Source organism: Lissotriton vulgaris, chromosome 12 (genome assembly GCF_964263255.1).
Source record: "Lissotriton vulgaris chromosome 12, aLisVul1.2, whole genome shotgun sequence".
NCBI lineage: Eukaryota > Metazoa > Chordata > Amphibia > Caudata > Salamandridae > Lissotriton > Lissotriton vulgaris.
In genome coordinates this window covers 770,577,053-770,594,245 of record NC_141700.1, presented here as the reverse complement: position 1 = coordinate 770,594,245, position 17,193 = coordinate 770,577,053, and the positions used below count along the sequence as shown (strand labels likewise).

Sequence of the window (17,193 nt, the reverse complement as noted above, 5' to 3'; positions counted from 1 at the left end):
GCTCCCCCTCGGGCTCGGTCCTATGCTCCTACATACTGTAGCCTGTTTCTCCCTGAGTGTTAACTATTGTTTTGTGCCAGCTCATGTCCACACAGTTTACATGGGTGTTTTCTAGGTTGTGTGGTTTGTAGTTCTTGGACCTGCCAGGCTGACACTGCTGGTGACTCTGTGCTGATAACTAGCTGCGTGGGTACCAGTCCTTCATCTCTCTACAGGTTTTAGGTCATCTCTTGATAGTCTTGCATCCTTGCTCCACAAAGACGATGCTCTTGTTCAGGCTGTTGTCAATTGTCGCGAATGAAGAGGTACAGAGTAAACTACTTGCCACTTTGTGTTGCTGGGTTTCACCCACAGAACAGACCCTGCATTCCTAGCAGTGTCCTGTGCACCACTAGTCTGGAGGGGGCATATGCCATATTGCAGTGTGAGTTTAATTCCCTAGAGCGCCTTTTCAAGATCTCAAGAAGACTGGCCCTGACAAATGTGACCTTCTCTTGGTGTCACTCTCCTGGTTCAGTGGGTGTTGTATGTTGGCAGGAAAAGGCCCAGTGGGTTCCACGCGCTCACCTTTCAGCCACTATGTGCAGCAGGGAAGCGTTGCTCTAAGCCATCACCCTGTGCAGACCTATCATTAAAGGTCAGACCACCAACCTGGAGACGGGGTAGGGTACCACCTCGCTCCATGTCATCAGCACCGCAGCCTCTGGCTTTCATTGGACAACTACTGTTGTTCTGGGGAGTGTAGTCCTTGTTTGCAGCCATTGAACCAGCTGGACCGAACCATCTGATAACCATGACTCGTCATACAATGCCCCAAACTAGGCTCTTCTTGTCTAAAGGACACGGTGTGAGGTGGCGGCAACCCTTGGGTTGGGTGCCGCAGAGATCCTTCAGGTAGAGGTTGACACCCGTAGGATCTTGAGCTTAGGCGTCTTCCATCTTGAAATGTAGAAACAATGTCTTGGGCCTCAAATCCGACCTGAATGTCTGATGTGCACAGCAATAACTTTTCACAAACAATGAAGAAATCACACTGAAAGGATTTGCATTTAATGGTGGAAAACAGAACTGAAGAAATCACTAGAATGGAAGACGCCTTAGTTGGGTGTGAAACTACCCACCCCTGGTGGAGAGCATGCCACAGCAAGTGAGACCACCATTCAGACAGACGGAAGCCCTTCATTGTGCAACGACTCTTCCATCAGAGGAGACGGTTCTTTCAAAGGATGCAACTCTAGGTACCAATCTCCCTCTGGCCTTGAAGAGACATCTCTGCAGTGAAGGAGACCTTCCTACACCCTAAAAGTGAGCGAGACCGCAAAATATCCTGAAAGACCGCGCTCAAACAAGCATAACTTCCTTAAACCCAAAAGACTGCCTCCAGAGAGTAGGGCTGAAACACTAACTGCAAAACTGACTTTACCTAGTGACAGCATCATGCCATAAAGAGGGTTGGGTAAAACCATTGCAACCCGTGGGGCAAAAACCAAGAGAATCTAAACCAGATTTAATCCCTGGTGGAATCCATTGCTCCTTGCCTAGATAGAGCGCTCGGCAGGCACCTCAGCGGTCCACACAAACCACAAGGGATCAGTCCAGGAGGGCAGCAGGGTGTTTAGCCTACTTGAAAGGACTCCCTGCCATCATCACATTGTCAGAAACTCTGGCTGTTTCAGACAATTTAAATGGCTGACGTGTGACCAATCACATCCGTGTTGCATTTAGCCCAATCTAACTTACTGTGGAGGAGGCTGCTATTGGGCTTAAGCACCCCATGCCTTTGCTGAATTGCTTTGTGGACCAGGGAGGCCACAGAAGTCTTATACGTGTTGGAGTGTGCAGGCACAAGCTTTTGCAGATACTTCACTAAAGGTTTCATCCAATCAATATGGAAAGAAGAAGAATTATGATACATTTTCCATTAGGTAAACTCGCTTACATTAGCGAACACCCACACGCAAGCCCAATTTTCCTCTCTTGGATTTTTATGGGACACCTTTATCCTCAGGATTTGCCATATCAGCGATTCCTCTATTTGCACGTATAATGCATGGTTAAGGCCATCTTGCTGTTTTTTAATTCTAAAGAAACTACACTTAATTATTTTCAACATATTTACACTATCTGTTCTGGTTCTATCACACTTTGGCACATTTTTCCTCCCTTTGATGGTGATTGACACTTAGGTTATTTTGTGGCATTGGCACTTCACCGTTTTTTCTTTCATCGCGAAAAGCTTTAAGTAAGGTCACCAGGGCTCTTACCTTCCTACTATACTTGTAATCTTACTACAATCGTTTAGTAAGACATTTATATAACATAAGATTGGTAGGCAACCATGTTTAGCCCGTATTCTCTCATTTATGTTCTATGTAGTGAATGTTGTGACGGTCCCCTGATGAAGGCCTTTCAGCCGAAACACGCTTAGTGTGTCAACATACCGCCAGCCGCTTTGCTCATCTCAGCTATTCAATCTGTGGAACCTTCTATTAATCATGTTATAGTTCAATGAATGATTGTAATGTGTATTTTCACAAGAGAACACCAAAAGGAAAAGACAGTAAATAAGTGCATAATTCAAAGTGTACTATTTTATATATACACATAGGACATTTTATTAAACTATACTGTTGGTTTTATACTGCAAGTAATTTATTATTGTCAGATTTCTGATCATTTCACAATGAAACATATCTTTTATGATAAAAAACAAAAACAAAATTGTTATGCATGATATTTCAATACACTATCATTGTATGATGTTACTTCGGTTCGCCTACATATATGTCATTATTCACACTTGCCAAGGTTTTGTCTCAATTGTCATATATTCCCTGCGTTCTGCGAGTTTACCTTGTATGCAGGGGCCCCTGCTTTTCAAAGTCAAGGGCCCCTCATTCCAACCTTCTGCAGAGAAAGAACGGCCATTTTTGCACAACCCTCTCCATGCAAAAATTAATACTGGAGTTAGAGTGATTGACCCTCCAGTGAGAGAGAACTTCCACCAGCGAGTGCGCAAGTCCTACAGCCGGGAGATTACTTCCAGTGAGTAAGATGGGAATTGAGGGGCATATTACCAAGCCTGGCGATATTAGATTATCGTCGCTTTAGCGGACGTTTTCGGCCGCTAAGCGGCGGTAATTATATCACAATAGAAGCAAGCTGTCGCTAACTGATGTTAGCGACAGCTTTGAGGCGATAGCTTTGCATGTCAGCGATATTTATCGCTAATGACATGCAAAGTGGGCGTACCCAACCTGTTAGCGACTAAAAACAGTCGCTAATATTGCTATCGCCTTTTATCAACGCAGGCATAGCGATGGAAATATTCACGCTAAGCGCGAATATCTCCAAAAGCTAACGCCTGCTCAGACCAGTTCTTAGCCATTATATCCAACGGGAGGTGGATATTATGGCTAAGACCCTATTTGCGTTAATGCGTGAATATCGCTGTATTCTCAGCGATATTCACGCATTTCGCCGCTATCGCCGGATATTTTATCGCTTTAGAGATAAACGTTGCTAATAGCACGTTATCTCTGCGATAATATCCGGCGATGCACGGCGATAAAAAAAATTCACTAAGCCCATTTAGCGATAAATATCGCTAGTTGTTGGTGATATGCCCCTGAGTGAGTGAACCAGCCATCTACCCTGAGTCCACGAGACATACCTGCATTCAGTGAGTCTGATGTACATCACCTCTCTAGTGAGCGAGAAGGCCTCCAATGAGTGTGTCCATCCCAAAGTCTGAGAGATCAGCTTCCAATGAAATAGCAAACCGCCTTCTGCCTGGGAGCGAGGTTGCAATGAAGGCTTATCTAGTGAGGCACAATAGTCTATATAAATTACCCACTATGCCCCTTATCGACAACCGACGTCCCTCAGCTACTCCATACCTTAGCGTGGCGCCTCCTCGGGGCGGTGTGCTGGTTTTCGGTGACCGTCACCTCGTAAAACTCCTGGATATCTAGACAGCCAAATGAGGAAGGAAGAGAAGAGGGTGAGGGTGATAAAGTGGGGTTCACCTATTAATATGAACAACAAGCTACAGGTGGCACTATCCCGCAACCATACTGCACCCATACAGAGTTGGTGGCTGTATGGTACGACCAACTTAACACAAAGGTGACACAAACTCACTACCATACTGCATCCCTACAGCTCTATCAAGCACCACCAACTGAACCTACAAAAGTGGCACCAACCCACAAACATACTGCATCCTTACAGCTCTATAAAGCACCACCAACTGAACCTAAAAAAGTGACACCAACCCACAAACATACTGCATCCCTACAGCTCTATAAAGCACCACCAACTGAACCTAAAAAAGGTAGCATCAACCCACAAACATACTGCATCTCTACAGCTCTATAAAGTACCACCAACTGAACCTAAAAAAGTGACACCAACCCACAAACATACTGCATCCCTACAGCTCTATAAAGCACCACCAACTGAACCTAAAAAAAGGTGACACCAACACACAACCAGACTGCATCCATGCATCCCTACAGGTCTATAAAGCACCACCAACTGAACATAAAAAGGTGACACCAACCCACAGCCAGACAGCATCCATGCATCCCTACAGCTCTATAAAGCACCACCAACTGAACCTAAAAAATGTAGTACCAACCCACAAACATACTGCATCCCTACAGCTCTATAAAGTACCACCAACGGAACCTAAAAAAGGTGACACCAACACACAACCAGACTGCATCCATGCATCCCTACAGGTCTATAAAGCACCACCAACTGAACATAAAAAAGTGACACCAACCCACAGCCAGACAGCATCCATGCATCCCTACAGCTCTATAAAGCACCACCAACTGAACCTAAAAAAGGTAGTACCAACCCACAAACATACTGCATCGCTACAGCTCTATAAAGTACCACCAACTGAACCTAACAAATGTGACACCAACACACAACCAGACTGCATCCATGCATCCCTACAGCTCTATAAAGCACCACCAACTGAACCTACAAAAGGTAGCACCAACCCACAAACATACTGCATCCCTACAGCTCTATAAAGTACCACCAACTGAATCTACAAAAGTGACACCAACCCACAAACATACTGCATCCCTACAGCTCTATAAAGCACCACCAAATGACCCTAAAAAAGATTACACCAACCCACAAACATACTGCATCCCTACAGCTCTATAAAGCACCACCAAATGACCCTAAAAAAGATTACACCAACCCACAAACATACTGCATCCCTACAGCTCTATAAAGTACCACCAACTGAACCTGAAAAAGTGACACCAACCCACAAACATACTTCATCCCTACAGCTCTATAAAGTACCACCAACTGAACCTAAAAAATGTGACACCAACCCACAAACATACCTCATCCCTACAGCTCTATAACGTACCACCAACGGAACCTAAAAAAGTGACACCAACCCACAAACATACTGCATCCCTACAGCTCTATAAAACACCACCAACTGAACCTAAAAAAGGTGACACCAACCCACAAACATACTGCATCCCTACAGCTCTGTAAAGCACCACCAACGGAACCTAAAAAAGGTGGCACCAACACACAACCAGACTGCATCCATGCATCCCTACAGTTCTATAAAGCACCACAAACTGAACCTAAAAATGGTGACACCAACCCACACCCAGACAACACCCATACATCCCTACAGGTCTATAAAGCACCACCAACTGAACATAAAAAAGGTGACACCAACCCACAATCAGACTGCATCCATACAACCCTACAGCTCTATAAAGCACCACCAAATGAACCTAAAAAGGTGACACCAACCCACAACCAGACAACATCCATACATCCCTACAGGTCTATAAAGCACCACTAACTGAACATAAAAAAGGTGACACCAACTCACAATCAGACTGCATCCATACAACCCTACAGCTCTATAAAGCACCACCAAATGAACCTAAAAAAGGTGACACCAACCCACGACCATACTGCACCACTACAGAAACGTATGCTATTACTAACTTAGCACAAATAAAGTGACACCAACACACAGCCATAGTCTTATTGATGAGTTGCAAAGAGATTTTTTTACACCTGAAAGTCTCTTGACACTAAGAAAAAGTCAGCAGGGCGATATATCTTGAAAATAGGAAGGTCTTAAGTCTTTCTTTAACATGGATGTGGGAAGAAATCAATTTGAGTTGAAATAGTCGATCGCTCTACAGTTTAGGGGCAAGGACGAAGAAAAAGCGGCCAAGAAGATTTCCAAAATAAGGAGTCCTAAGGAGGTGAAGTTGAGAGAAACATAAAGAACAAATAGGGACATTTCTGGTAATTCGTAATGTGAGGAGCGATGGTACAGAGCCATAAAGATACATTCACAATGCATACAATTTAGAATTGCATTTCAGAGTGGATGGGGAGCCAGCGAATATGTCTTTATATTGACTTAGGGGGTTATTAACATTTGGCAGACAAGGTACTTTGCCAAAAACGTGATGTAGCACCCTGCCCGCCAAACTGACGGTCCACCCACTCTATTTAGATTTGGGTGAACTGTCATATTTGTGCCAGCAGAGTGCCTGCTAGCTCCACCCGGTGGAAACCTTAGACCAACAGTCTGCTGTACATCAGGCCGTCAGTCTAAGTACCTTGGACTGGCTACCCATCTACAGATGATGTTCCAATATACTATTTTTCTTTTTCAGAACCACAAAAAAAAGCCTTGTGGTCCTTAACAGAAAATAAAATTTAAAAAAACCCTCACACCCAGGAATAAACTATCCGAGTCAAACCCACAAAAGGTTATGGGATGAATATGACGTTACAACGCAAACAATTACAGCGCATGCTTTTACAACACGTTTTTGATATCGCAACCACCATTACATCGCATGTTTTTACAACGCATGCCATTACAATGCATTTTTTTAAACTACCATTACAACGCATTCCATTACAATGCATACCATTACGACGCATATCTTTACAACTCATAATACTTTTAGTGCAACAATAGGGTAAGTGTTGGATAGTGTTGGGGTAAATCTCCATTACTTACCTTATAATGCGTTGTAATGACATGCGTTGTAATGGTATGCGTTGTAATGGCATGTGTTGTAATGACATGCGTTGTAATGGTATGCGTTGTAATGGCATGTGTTGTAGTGACATGCGTTGTAATGCATGTATTGTAATGGGATGCGATGAAAATGCAGTTGCGTTGTAAAAGCAGTGCGATGTATTGACTGAGTTGTAATGGTTGTTTCCCGGATGAATGCTTGCGATTTGTCTAACCATTGGCAATCGCTCTGGATAGCACTCCTACCAATCATTGTTTTGCTCACCATGCCACCTCATTTTGGACCCACCCTTATGCAAATCAGTCTTGACCCTACTCCAATAGGAACAGTCCAGCCCGAACTGCCTGGCCAGGTCCTTCCTGAACACAAACAACCCAAGACCAGTTTTGCCCTGATTATTGCAAATCGGTTGAGTATAGTTTGGCTCCAGTGGCACAGTGGGCAAGGGAACCATGTCTTGGCATTCCCCTGCCACTTAGGGTGAAAGGTAAAGGGAGGAATACTTGCAAACTGTCAGAGTTCAGGGTCAATCATTTTTTGTTTTTTCAAGTACAAACTCCCATGTTGGGTGTTTGTTTTTGAAACACAAGAAAGTAAGCTGGGTGGTCACACGAAACATTTTAAGTTGGCTGAAACTCAGAAGGCCTTCGGAGAAGTCACAATGGGGACAGCCCTGCGAAGGCCCAATGAACTCCAGAAGGCAGGAGGAGATCTCTAAATACAATGGGTAGCCCTCCAGGGTGGAGGAGAGTAGGACCTTGGCCCGCCTAGTGGACAGCAGACCTCCTGCCGTAACCCTAAATAAAATCCTTAGCTTTGGTGAGATGGGGTGCTGGAGTGGCCACCTTGGCAGAATGATCTGGTAAGGAACAGAGTAGGTGTCCAGATTTGCTCATGCCCGGATATAAGGCGATGCAGTAGTCTAAGCGAGAGCCACCTTGGGCAGGGATGGCGGCTTACCTCTACAGAATTAGAAAAGGCTGGGTGGGCCTAAACTTCAATATATGGAAGGAACAAGAGAACATAAGGGCAGTAACCTGAGCATCCATCTTCAATTTGGGCTCCCCTTACAAAATGTGTACTGTGTTGGTAGAGCACAGGAAAGGTGAAACAACTCTGAAAAATATTGGGAAACTACAGCATCAGAACCTTGGGACAGCACTCCACACACCATCTGTACCACCAAGACACTGCGGATGACCCACACACACATTCTGTACATTATGGAGCTGAAGGTGATTCCAAAAAAAACCAAATAAGGTCACCTCTTCAGCACTCTCAGTTGACACCAATCAACATATGTGTTGCACAAATATAAGCAATGTAAAGTGACAGTAGCCGACATGCATACAGTACAGTAAGTTGACACCAACAAACATACATGCTGTATACATCCTCTACCGCTCTGTAAGACGACACCAAGTAGCATACGCACTGTATACACCCTCTACTGCTCCGTAAGACGACACCAACAAACATACGTGCTGTATACATCCTCTACTGCTCTGTAAGATTACACCAAGTAGCATAAGTACTATATACATTCTCTACTGCTCGGTAAGGCGACACCAAGTAGCATAAGTACTGTATACATCCTCTGCTGCTCCGCAAGATGACACCAAGTAGCATATGCGCTGTATACATTCTCTATTGCTCTGTAAGACAACACCAACCAGCATAAGCGCTGTATACATACTCTACTTCACTGCAAAATTACACCAATAAACACGCGGACTGTATATATCCTCTGCTATACTGTAAGATGACAACAACCAACATGCATACTGTATACATCCTCTACTGCTCTGTAAGACTACACCAAGCAGCATATGAGCTGTTTATATCCTCTACTGCTGTGCAAGACGACACCAACCAACATACGGACTGTATAAATCTTCTGCTGTTCTATAAGCTAATGCCAAGCAACATGCATTCTGTAATCCTACTGTAAGGCGACATTAATCCAAATGCAGCTGCACAGTATACCCCAGAGAGAATATAGCACTTTACTACGCAATGTATTACATTGTGTGCTATTACAACGTGGTCGTTACAACTAACGCGTTGTAAGTACGCAATGCATTTACATCGCAAGTCTTTACAACGACTTCCACTAGGGGGCGCGCTGGACTTAGGAATAGTATCATTTACTAATCCTACTCCAGTTTGTGCAACAGTAGGGAAGGTGTTGGAATTCATTTCATATACCTCAGCGCCCCATAGTGGAATTCATTGTAAAGACTTGTGATGTAAATGCATTGCGTACTAACAACGTGGTTGTTGTTACAACTGTGTTGTAAAGGTATTGCGGTGTAATGAACGCGTTGTAAAGGTTGTTTCCCTGTAATAGGACACCAACCAACAGACGTACTGTACACACCCTCTCCTGTTCTGTCAAGGGATACCATCCAACATACTTACTAAAAGGTGGCACCACCACCATGCATCCTGTACCCCTGTGTAGTGTAATATGACGCCAATCAACATGCATACTGTAAACATCCTCTACTATTCCATGTCTACTATTCTTTTAAAAAGGCCCTCAAAACCTACTTTTTCAAGAGGGCCTACCCATGAGCAAATAGGATTTGGTAGTTATTCTGTCTTCCGCATTTGAATTAGGCGCCTTGACGCCCATTGGGCTAAGTCCGCGCACATATAAGAACCGGTTCATTCATTCATTCATGTATATATTTGATTGGATGTTTCTACAGCATCAACAAAACTCAAGAAGGACATTGGAGCATTTTTCTATAAGAGTGCAAGCGCGTGACAATCAGGCACACAGTGGGAGTATGGGCAGTAAAAGATGCACATAGAAGATATTATAGAAGGCGTGAGTTACATGCACAACATATATACAGGTATAGTACATCAGTCAGGGTGCATATACAAAGGTCATGAAGACTGGTAAAGGAAAGGTGTGTTGCTCACAATATTTGTGCAAGGCATGAGGTGCAGGCATGGCTTAGGTACAGTAGTCAAGGTGTACAAAATACAGTGGTCATGAGGCAGATGTAAGTTGCATGTACAAGACAGTTAGATCCCGCATAGGTTACAAGATTGGCATAGGGATTCCATCGTAGGATAGAGGCAGACCGAGATTTGGCCAATCTCATGGAGTAAGGGTGCTCGATAGACACAAGTGAAGGGTCCAGCCCTGGTTATCTTGGTGGTCAGTTGTAGAGGGAAGTGGTGGATTGTGTAGGTACACGGTGTAGAGAAAGGAGTCAGGGAAGGAGTCCGTTAGGAGGCGTCTTGTAATTTTAGCATAAATGGTTTTCCGGCCTGTTTTTAGAGGTAGGTCCTGTCCTGCTACCCATTAGGAGACCCTTCCAAAGCTTAGGGGCAAAACCTGAAAAGGGTCCAGTTTAGAAGAGGTTTCCTTGCAGCAAATTGTTTCCAGATGGAGGTTGTTAGTGCTGCAGAGGTGATCTGTAAGGTGCCAACAGCCAGCGTACAACTTATACCCTTACGGTACAGTAAGGGGGCATGAGCGCCTATGCAGGCAGTACGCCCCTACAGTACTGCGCATTGACAGCAACCAACACATATTGTTCCAGGGACAGAACTGAAAGGTGATACCAAAAAACTCAGATAAAGTACCCCCTGTATAACACTGCAAGGGGCCACCTATGAATAATAATAATAAATAATAAAAGGCATTTGTAGAGCGTGCAGCTAACCCAGATGGGGTGTCCCGGTGCTATTACAGACAGTGAGCAAGGTAGAGGGCAATGCAAAAACTAGTTATTCTGACTAAAAAGCCAGGTTTTCAAGGTCTTTCTTAATTCCAGTTCGGACTGTATCATGCGTAAATGGGGGGTGAGGTTGTTCCAGCATTTGGTAGTACCCACACAAACATGCTGTGAGAAGTTGGCCTGATATATGATGTTTCCAATTCTGGAACCACCTTGTATCAGTCCAAACAATCCCTTATGGTGTCTGGTTGTAAGTCAACCTTATTGACAAGCTATCTTAATGGTAGCATAGACTAAGCAGCCTTAAAGGCTAAACTCAAGAGGTCGTGTTAAGCGAGCTGTTTTACCAATCACAGTCCTGTAATATCAAAGGAAAGGACACCACACAAGTATATATTATAAAAATACATGTGTTTATTTCTAAAATATTCCCCAGTACTCTTTATGAGCAAAGGGGCACAAGCGTTAAATCAAAAGCACAGTATAACATACAAAGTTGCACAATTATGGATGAGGGCGGGTGGCCACTCAAACCATATATTAAAAAAGTGGTATAAGAGATATCAATCGAACAGTGGTTAGGCCTAGGGCCTAGGGAATCGCTGGGAGCAGTCGGGACTAGCAATGCTGAAGTCGGGAAAAGCCCGCGGGATTCGGGTGCAGCGCTTAAAGCACAAGCATGCACCAATGCAAAGTCAATGGTGCGTAAATGTTACACAAATAGAGTTTTAGGATACTTCCGCTGAACCTAGAAGGACAAAACTTTAGACACAGGCCCTGGAGGTGTGTGCCAGTGTGGGAACACTGGCGTTGCAATGTTACCTCACCCACAGGGAGCGGGTGCATAGGGTCGAAGTGGCGTCGGGTTTCGTCACGCAGGTTCTTGGTGCTTGAAGCTGAAGATGCTGCAGGCGATGTGAAGGAGAAGTGTCCGGTGTGATCCAAGGGTGGATCAGAGTAGAAAAGTACCTGAAAGCAGAGGGGACAGAGTCTGGGTCACTCAGCAGTGACCAGGGTGGAACCAGGACGGAACAGGCAATGTCGGGCGCAATCAGGTGGTTGTTGAGGAGCTTCTCTCCGCTGCCACATGGGCTCTGGGGCATCTGCGACGTCCAGGAGCAGGTCACGAGCTGTCCTACGCAGGCTCTCACCGTCGGCACTGTCGGCTTCAAGATCGGAGCAAACAACACTTAGCAAGAGCAATCCACGCAGGACTGGAAGATTGCTTCTAACTCGGACCAGGAGAGTCAGAGCGGGTGCTCCTTTTCAGAGGAGCTAGTGCAAGTCTGGAGCAACTAGAATCGCAAGTCATATTTAGGTTTTCGCCGGCACAGGGGCCACAAGCCAGCTGGCAAGTGACCGGGCCAATGCGTCGAGCCAAAGAAAGCAGAAGGGCCCCACGCAGCACTCGTCGAGTGTAGAGGGGTGAGCTTCGGTGCAAGAGTGGCTCAGGGTTGGGGCTTCTCAAACCCCAGTGTACAGCTTCGAGGGTCACTTGTGGGCTGCACGGTCAGCGTCTCGTGGTCTTTTCAAGATGGCGTGCCCCACGCTTCCGGTCGCCTCCACGGGTCTCAGCTCTGCAGGGACTGTGGATCGGGCAGTAAGAAGGCAGGCAAGCTTGATCTCGTCGATCTCTGTTGCTCGAGTTCCGGCGGGAACTGCAACAAAGCAGATGTCGAGGTGCTGGATGGTGCCTGTTTGCACAGGGTGGTCACTCCTTGACCACAAGGGAGATTCTTCAGTCTTCTACGTTGAGTAGGATGTCGAAGGGTCCAGAGTTTTGTTTCAAATGTTTCATCAGGATAATCTGAGTGCGTTGGCACTGCTCCCATTCTTATACCAATCTAGGGGGCTGGATTACCTGCTAGGTCCCCTCCTATGGGTGGGACCCAGGAAGGGGGTGGATACACCCCTTTCCTTTGATCCAGGCCGCGCTGGGTCTGGGGCTGGTGTGCCCCAGAACCGGTTTGGCCGGATTATGCAAGGGGTAGTCTTGTGCTCCCCAGGCAGTGTCTGGTTTCTTTCAAACCTCCCTGCTACAATCCACTATCTCCCGTCTGGGGTGGTGTAACACCTCCCTGCGACAGGAAAGCCTTTGTCCAGGCCTCCTCTGCTGAGTTTCGGTCAGCTGCAGGAGGTCAGACTCGTGTCTGTGGCAGAAGCATCCATTTTGTGGATCTGAGGCTCTTTTAAAATCGACCGCGTTTTAGCAAAGTAACATGTCGTCCCCTCTAGAGGGGTGGAATGCTACCCCCGTCGCCAGGACTGGCGAGGGGGTAGTATTCCAAATCGTATGACACCTTCCACAACATGTTTTGATAAAGCCAAACCACAGTTAACATATAACCGCGAGGATTATAATGAACTTAATAGTATATGGTTTGGCATTATCCCGGAACAGCTTAGGGAATTGGTCCCAACAGCTGCAGACAGGCTCAGCTCATGCCAGAGCTCCATCTCACATAAAACCAAGCACTCTGCCTCCAGCATTGTTAAGGCCTGCCAGAGGAGTGACTGATAGGTATATATGTGTCCAGATAGGTTTAGATATAGGCATACTATATCTAAGCAAGGGGTGATTACACCACCTTGCCCCAGCTGAGTGATCAGCCAGTTGTGTCAATTTTAGATAGCCAGCCAGGGGTGGCAAAAGATATGCTGCAGCCCCTGGTAGGCCTTGGATGCACCTATGCCCTGGGCACCTATAGTGCTCTGTACAGGGGCTGATAAGGTGACCCAAGCCAATCTAGTTATGCACCTAGGGTACATGGAATCCATTTCACAGAGAGAGCAGATAGCCTGGGGCCCTGATTAGCAGGATCCCAGGCCAACTAAGTCGAAAACCAGCTAAACACAAGGCAAAAAATCTGGGGTAACGATAGTCAGGTAGCCACCTTCCTACACATGCCAACACACGCTATACAATGTACAGGGCGATATCAACCCACGAGACTAGGGTATCTCTTACAGCATGGCAAGGTGGCACTAACCAACCTACATACTGGGCCCACCAAAGAACTACCCAGGGTGACAGCACCACACACAGTTTCTGCAGTCCAGACAACAGTTAGAGGAAGCAACACACACACACACACATACAATACGTCTCAAAGCACCATCAAGTAGTGCCCATCCAAGCACCTACAATACAGCAGTCATACGATATACATCCCGAAACATATACAGCACAGGTAGGCAAATACTCGCTTATATAGACTACGCACTTATACAGATCTAAGCATATAATGCAAATATACATTGTAAGCATACACTCCTATATGCATAACTTGCATATCATAATGTAATCTTGCCTATGCAGAACAGGCATATACTCAACGCATTGCTGCTCTATAACCCCTGGAAGAGGCCCTAAATTATTTTGAAAGACATCTTTTACCCCTCAGATAAATACTCTTCCTCTGTAGGGTCATCCTGGGAAGTTTTGGGAAAGTTCCAATCTGCCTTACCTCACAATCCCTGCAGAAAACTGGTACTTTTGAGCCACAAAACCTATCATGCAGAGAGAAGTTCTAGATGTTTCCCAGGAGGCCCTCCACAGAGATCCAGGGTGGTTCTACCCTCACTTCCACATGTCTAGGTAAAATCACTGATAACCGGGTTGTTAGGGCCTCCATTTTATAGGTCTTACCACTCACTGTGTCACGTGAGGCCATGCCAACATCCTACTGCGTTATCCCAAGTAGGCAATGACAACTGTCGGAGAGAGGGGCAACCATCGCCCCTTCAATACCTCTTTTGCAAAGACCATCGTAACCTGGGCCGTAAGAGCCTTCATTATCTCCTGGTGATAAAACGACTCCTTGGGAGCCCTATGCAAAGCCAAGGACGTGGTTGGAGCTCTCGGCCCTACCCGGATCCAGTCTCGCCATTTCGTGTTACCTATGGGATCCTGATGTCCTTTTGAGTAAGACTCCAAAACACTTATGTCAAGAGAATTGTTTCTTAATCTCCTTTGGCAGTTAGCTAGAGGTGAGGGATCACGCTCTTTCGAGGCTCTCCTGTTTGTCTATTTGATTGTTTAGACCCGTGGATAGAAGTGTGTTGCATCTGTCTTATATGGTGAGTATAGCCACACTAGGTCTTTAAATATTCCCTCAGACACTACTTTAATTGGTGTGTTTGTTATCCTGGTGCTGCGCCACAGGAAGTTTACTCTTTCTGATGCATGTGGGGGGTTCAGGAAAGTTGTGGATGGGCACTTGTGGAAGGTTCAAGGCAAAATATTGGGAAGAGCAGCATTTTCAGAAGGTTGTTGACTGGAGAGACATGACACATGGGTAGTTTGTTTTCATTGTTAGGTATGGCTTGACATCCAGCTGTCTCTATTAGCAATTTTTAGGCTGAGCCTACCAGACAAGGCAAGCTGTCTGTCCGAAAAAGAGAGCTCAGCCAAAATCCTATTGTGAGTTTAGAGCCCGCCCATTGCTTACCATTGGTTGGCTTTCTTGTCACTCATTTGTTTGCATCTTACTCAATGGCATCCTTACATTTCTTCTGCTTGCCCCGCCCCTGGGGCTTATCCTACTTCCCATCCTTTTGACCGGATGGCTTGTATCCCTCCTTGGCTGACATCAGGGACCTATTATTTCTATTTTTTACCTGCATTCCTTGGGAATGCATGTGAGGTTTTTTGTCTCTCTCCTGCCGTGCACTGCTCCCCTGCTGCTGGGCTGCCCACTTGACAGACTGAGCCCCTGGAAGGCTGCTGTAATCGTGTGCTTGTTTTCTTTTCACTTTCCTGCAGGCTTTATGGTGGGTGCCGGGGTCACCCCGCTGCGTCTGTTGCAGAATAATGCCACTGTGCTAGGACAGTTCCCATTGAAAAGAGGCCGAGCACTGTGTCTCTGCCTCTCACAGTCCACACTGGGGACTAAGGACCAAACACAGCCTCACGTGTCCTCAGGTTACTGTGGGAGGCAGCCAGGGGAGAGCAATCGACTGCCGAGTGACGGCGCCAATTGTAGCCCTTGATGCAATCACAGTAATATGCCTGTAAAACCATATGGCTCCCCTGAGCTGACAGAAAACCACATCCCATGTAGTTATAACAGAAACAAGCCAGTGATTCTTGGCAGACATTGCACATTCTTCCCGGAGCATCAGATAGAGCTCGGAAGGTGTTACACACACTGTATGGTTGCAAAAAGACGATACTCCCGGCCATGCAGCAGAATTTGCACGTTTTCTCTTTTTTACATGTGCAATCAGGGCACAAGTCCTAAAAAAAGAAGTGGGGGGACGCTGACGCCACGAAAGGAAGTGATGTCACGAAAGGTGGCTTGCACCATCAGACTCATTGCCTCCCCTCGCTCACCCCTTAGATGCGATTGCATCACAGAAGCCAGCGCGTGAGCAGCGTGATGAACGAGCTCCGATCTCGCCCCAGAGAGGCCAAAGAGTGAATGTGTGGCTCCATTTGCTCCAGTTATCGAGCTCCCAGTAAAATAAGTGGGGGGACGCCGTCCACCCGTGTGGTACCCCAACTCGAGCCCTGTGTGCAATGTCTTTGTGCACACATAACCGATAGAATTTACTCCTTTTACTAACCTACATACAATCTTTTTCCTATCTATTGTGTATCGTCCCAAAAACGGATTAAAAAGAAACCTGCTTGTTCTCAACATTGCATCGCTTGTTGTGTTTTAATTACCAATGCTTTGTCTCGTTTGCCATGTTTTACAAAGACAAGGGAAACCAATTGGTGGTCCGGGACTTTGGGTATGAACTGTTTTAAGGAACAAGCGTCCCTAGCAAAAGAACATATGCGAAAAGGTATATATATAGAGATGCAATGATGTCTATACTTTAACTGTCCTACTGGACATCATTTTTTAATGAAGAAGTCAAAGAAAGCATACAAGTAGGAACATGTGTATGGTTAAAACTGAAAAAGGCTCAGGCAATACATGACGACGTGGCCAGAAAGGATTATAGCTATGAGGCCAATGTCAAATATTTGAAAACACTCAAGCACACATTAATAGAAGATATACATTTATGTCAGAGTGCATAAAGACGACAACGTTTCGATCCCTTTTAATAAATGCCGGGATCAGCTTCAGGACAGAGCAAATAGGTGCCTGAGGCTATTGCCTGTTAACAGAGGTTCTGGGACTCAGTTCTGAGTGAGAACGGAATGCTAGGTCTAGGTTGATACAATTGCGTAATGACGCGAGGGATAGTTCTGTGCCAATGGATGTCGCTGGTCTGCCGATTGCAGCATGGGCACGCCATACCGCTTCCCTGGCACTCAGGAGTCTGGACTCTATCCCCCAGTCCATCCTTAAATGTAAATGTACAGGAATTTATATAGCGCAAATCACCGAGCGGTTTCTAAGCGCTTGCTTAGGGAACCCGTCCTGGTATTCCCCTGTGAGATAACCTCGGTAGGGTATCCGCAAGGT

At 45.8% G+C, this 17,193-nt stretch overlaps 1 protein-coding gene across 1 annotated transcript in view; it reads right to left on the bottom strand.

Moving 5' to 3' along the window:
* The window catches only part of DLG4 (discs large MAGUK scaffold protein 4), a 704,738-nt gene that overhangs the window by 685,938 nt on the left and 1,607 nt on the right, over nucleotides 1-17,193 (bottom strand). Inside the window, exon 2 of the mRNA XM_086946105.1 lies at nucleotides 3,900-3,970. Within this exon, the coding sequence (XP_086802231.1) occupies nucleotides 3,900-3,970 (71 nt within the window). The remainder of the gene's footprint in view (nucleotides 1-3,899; nucleotides 3,971-17,193) is intronic.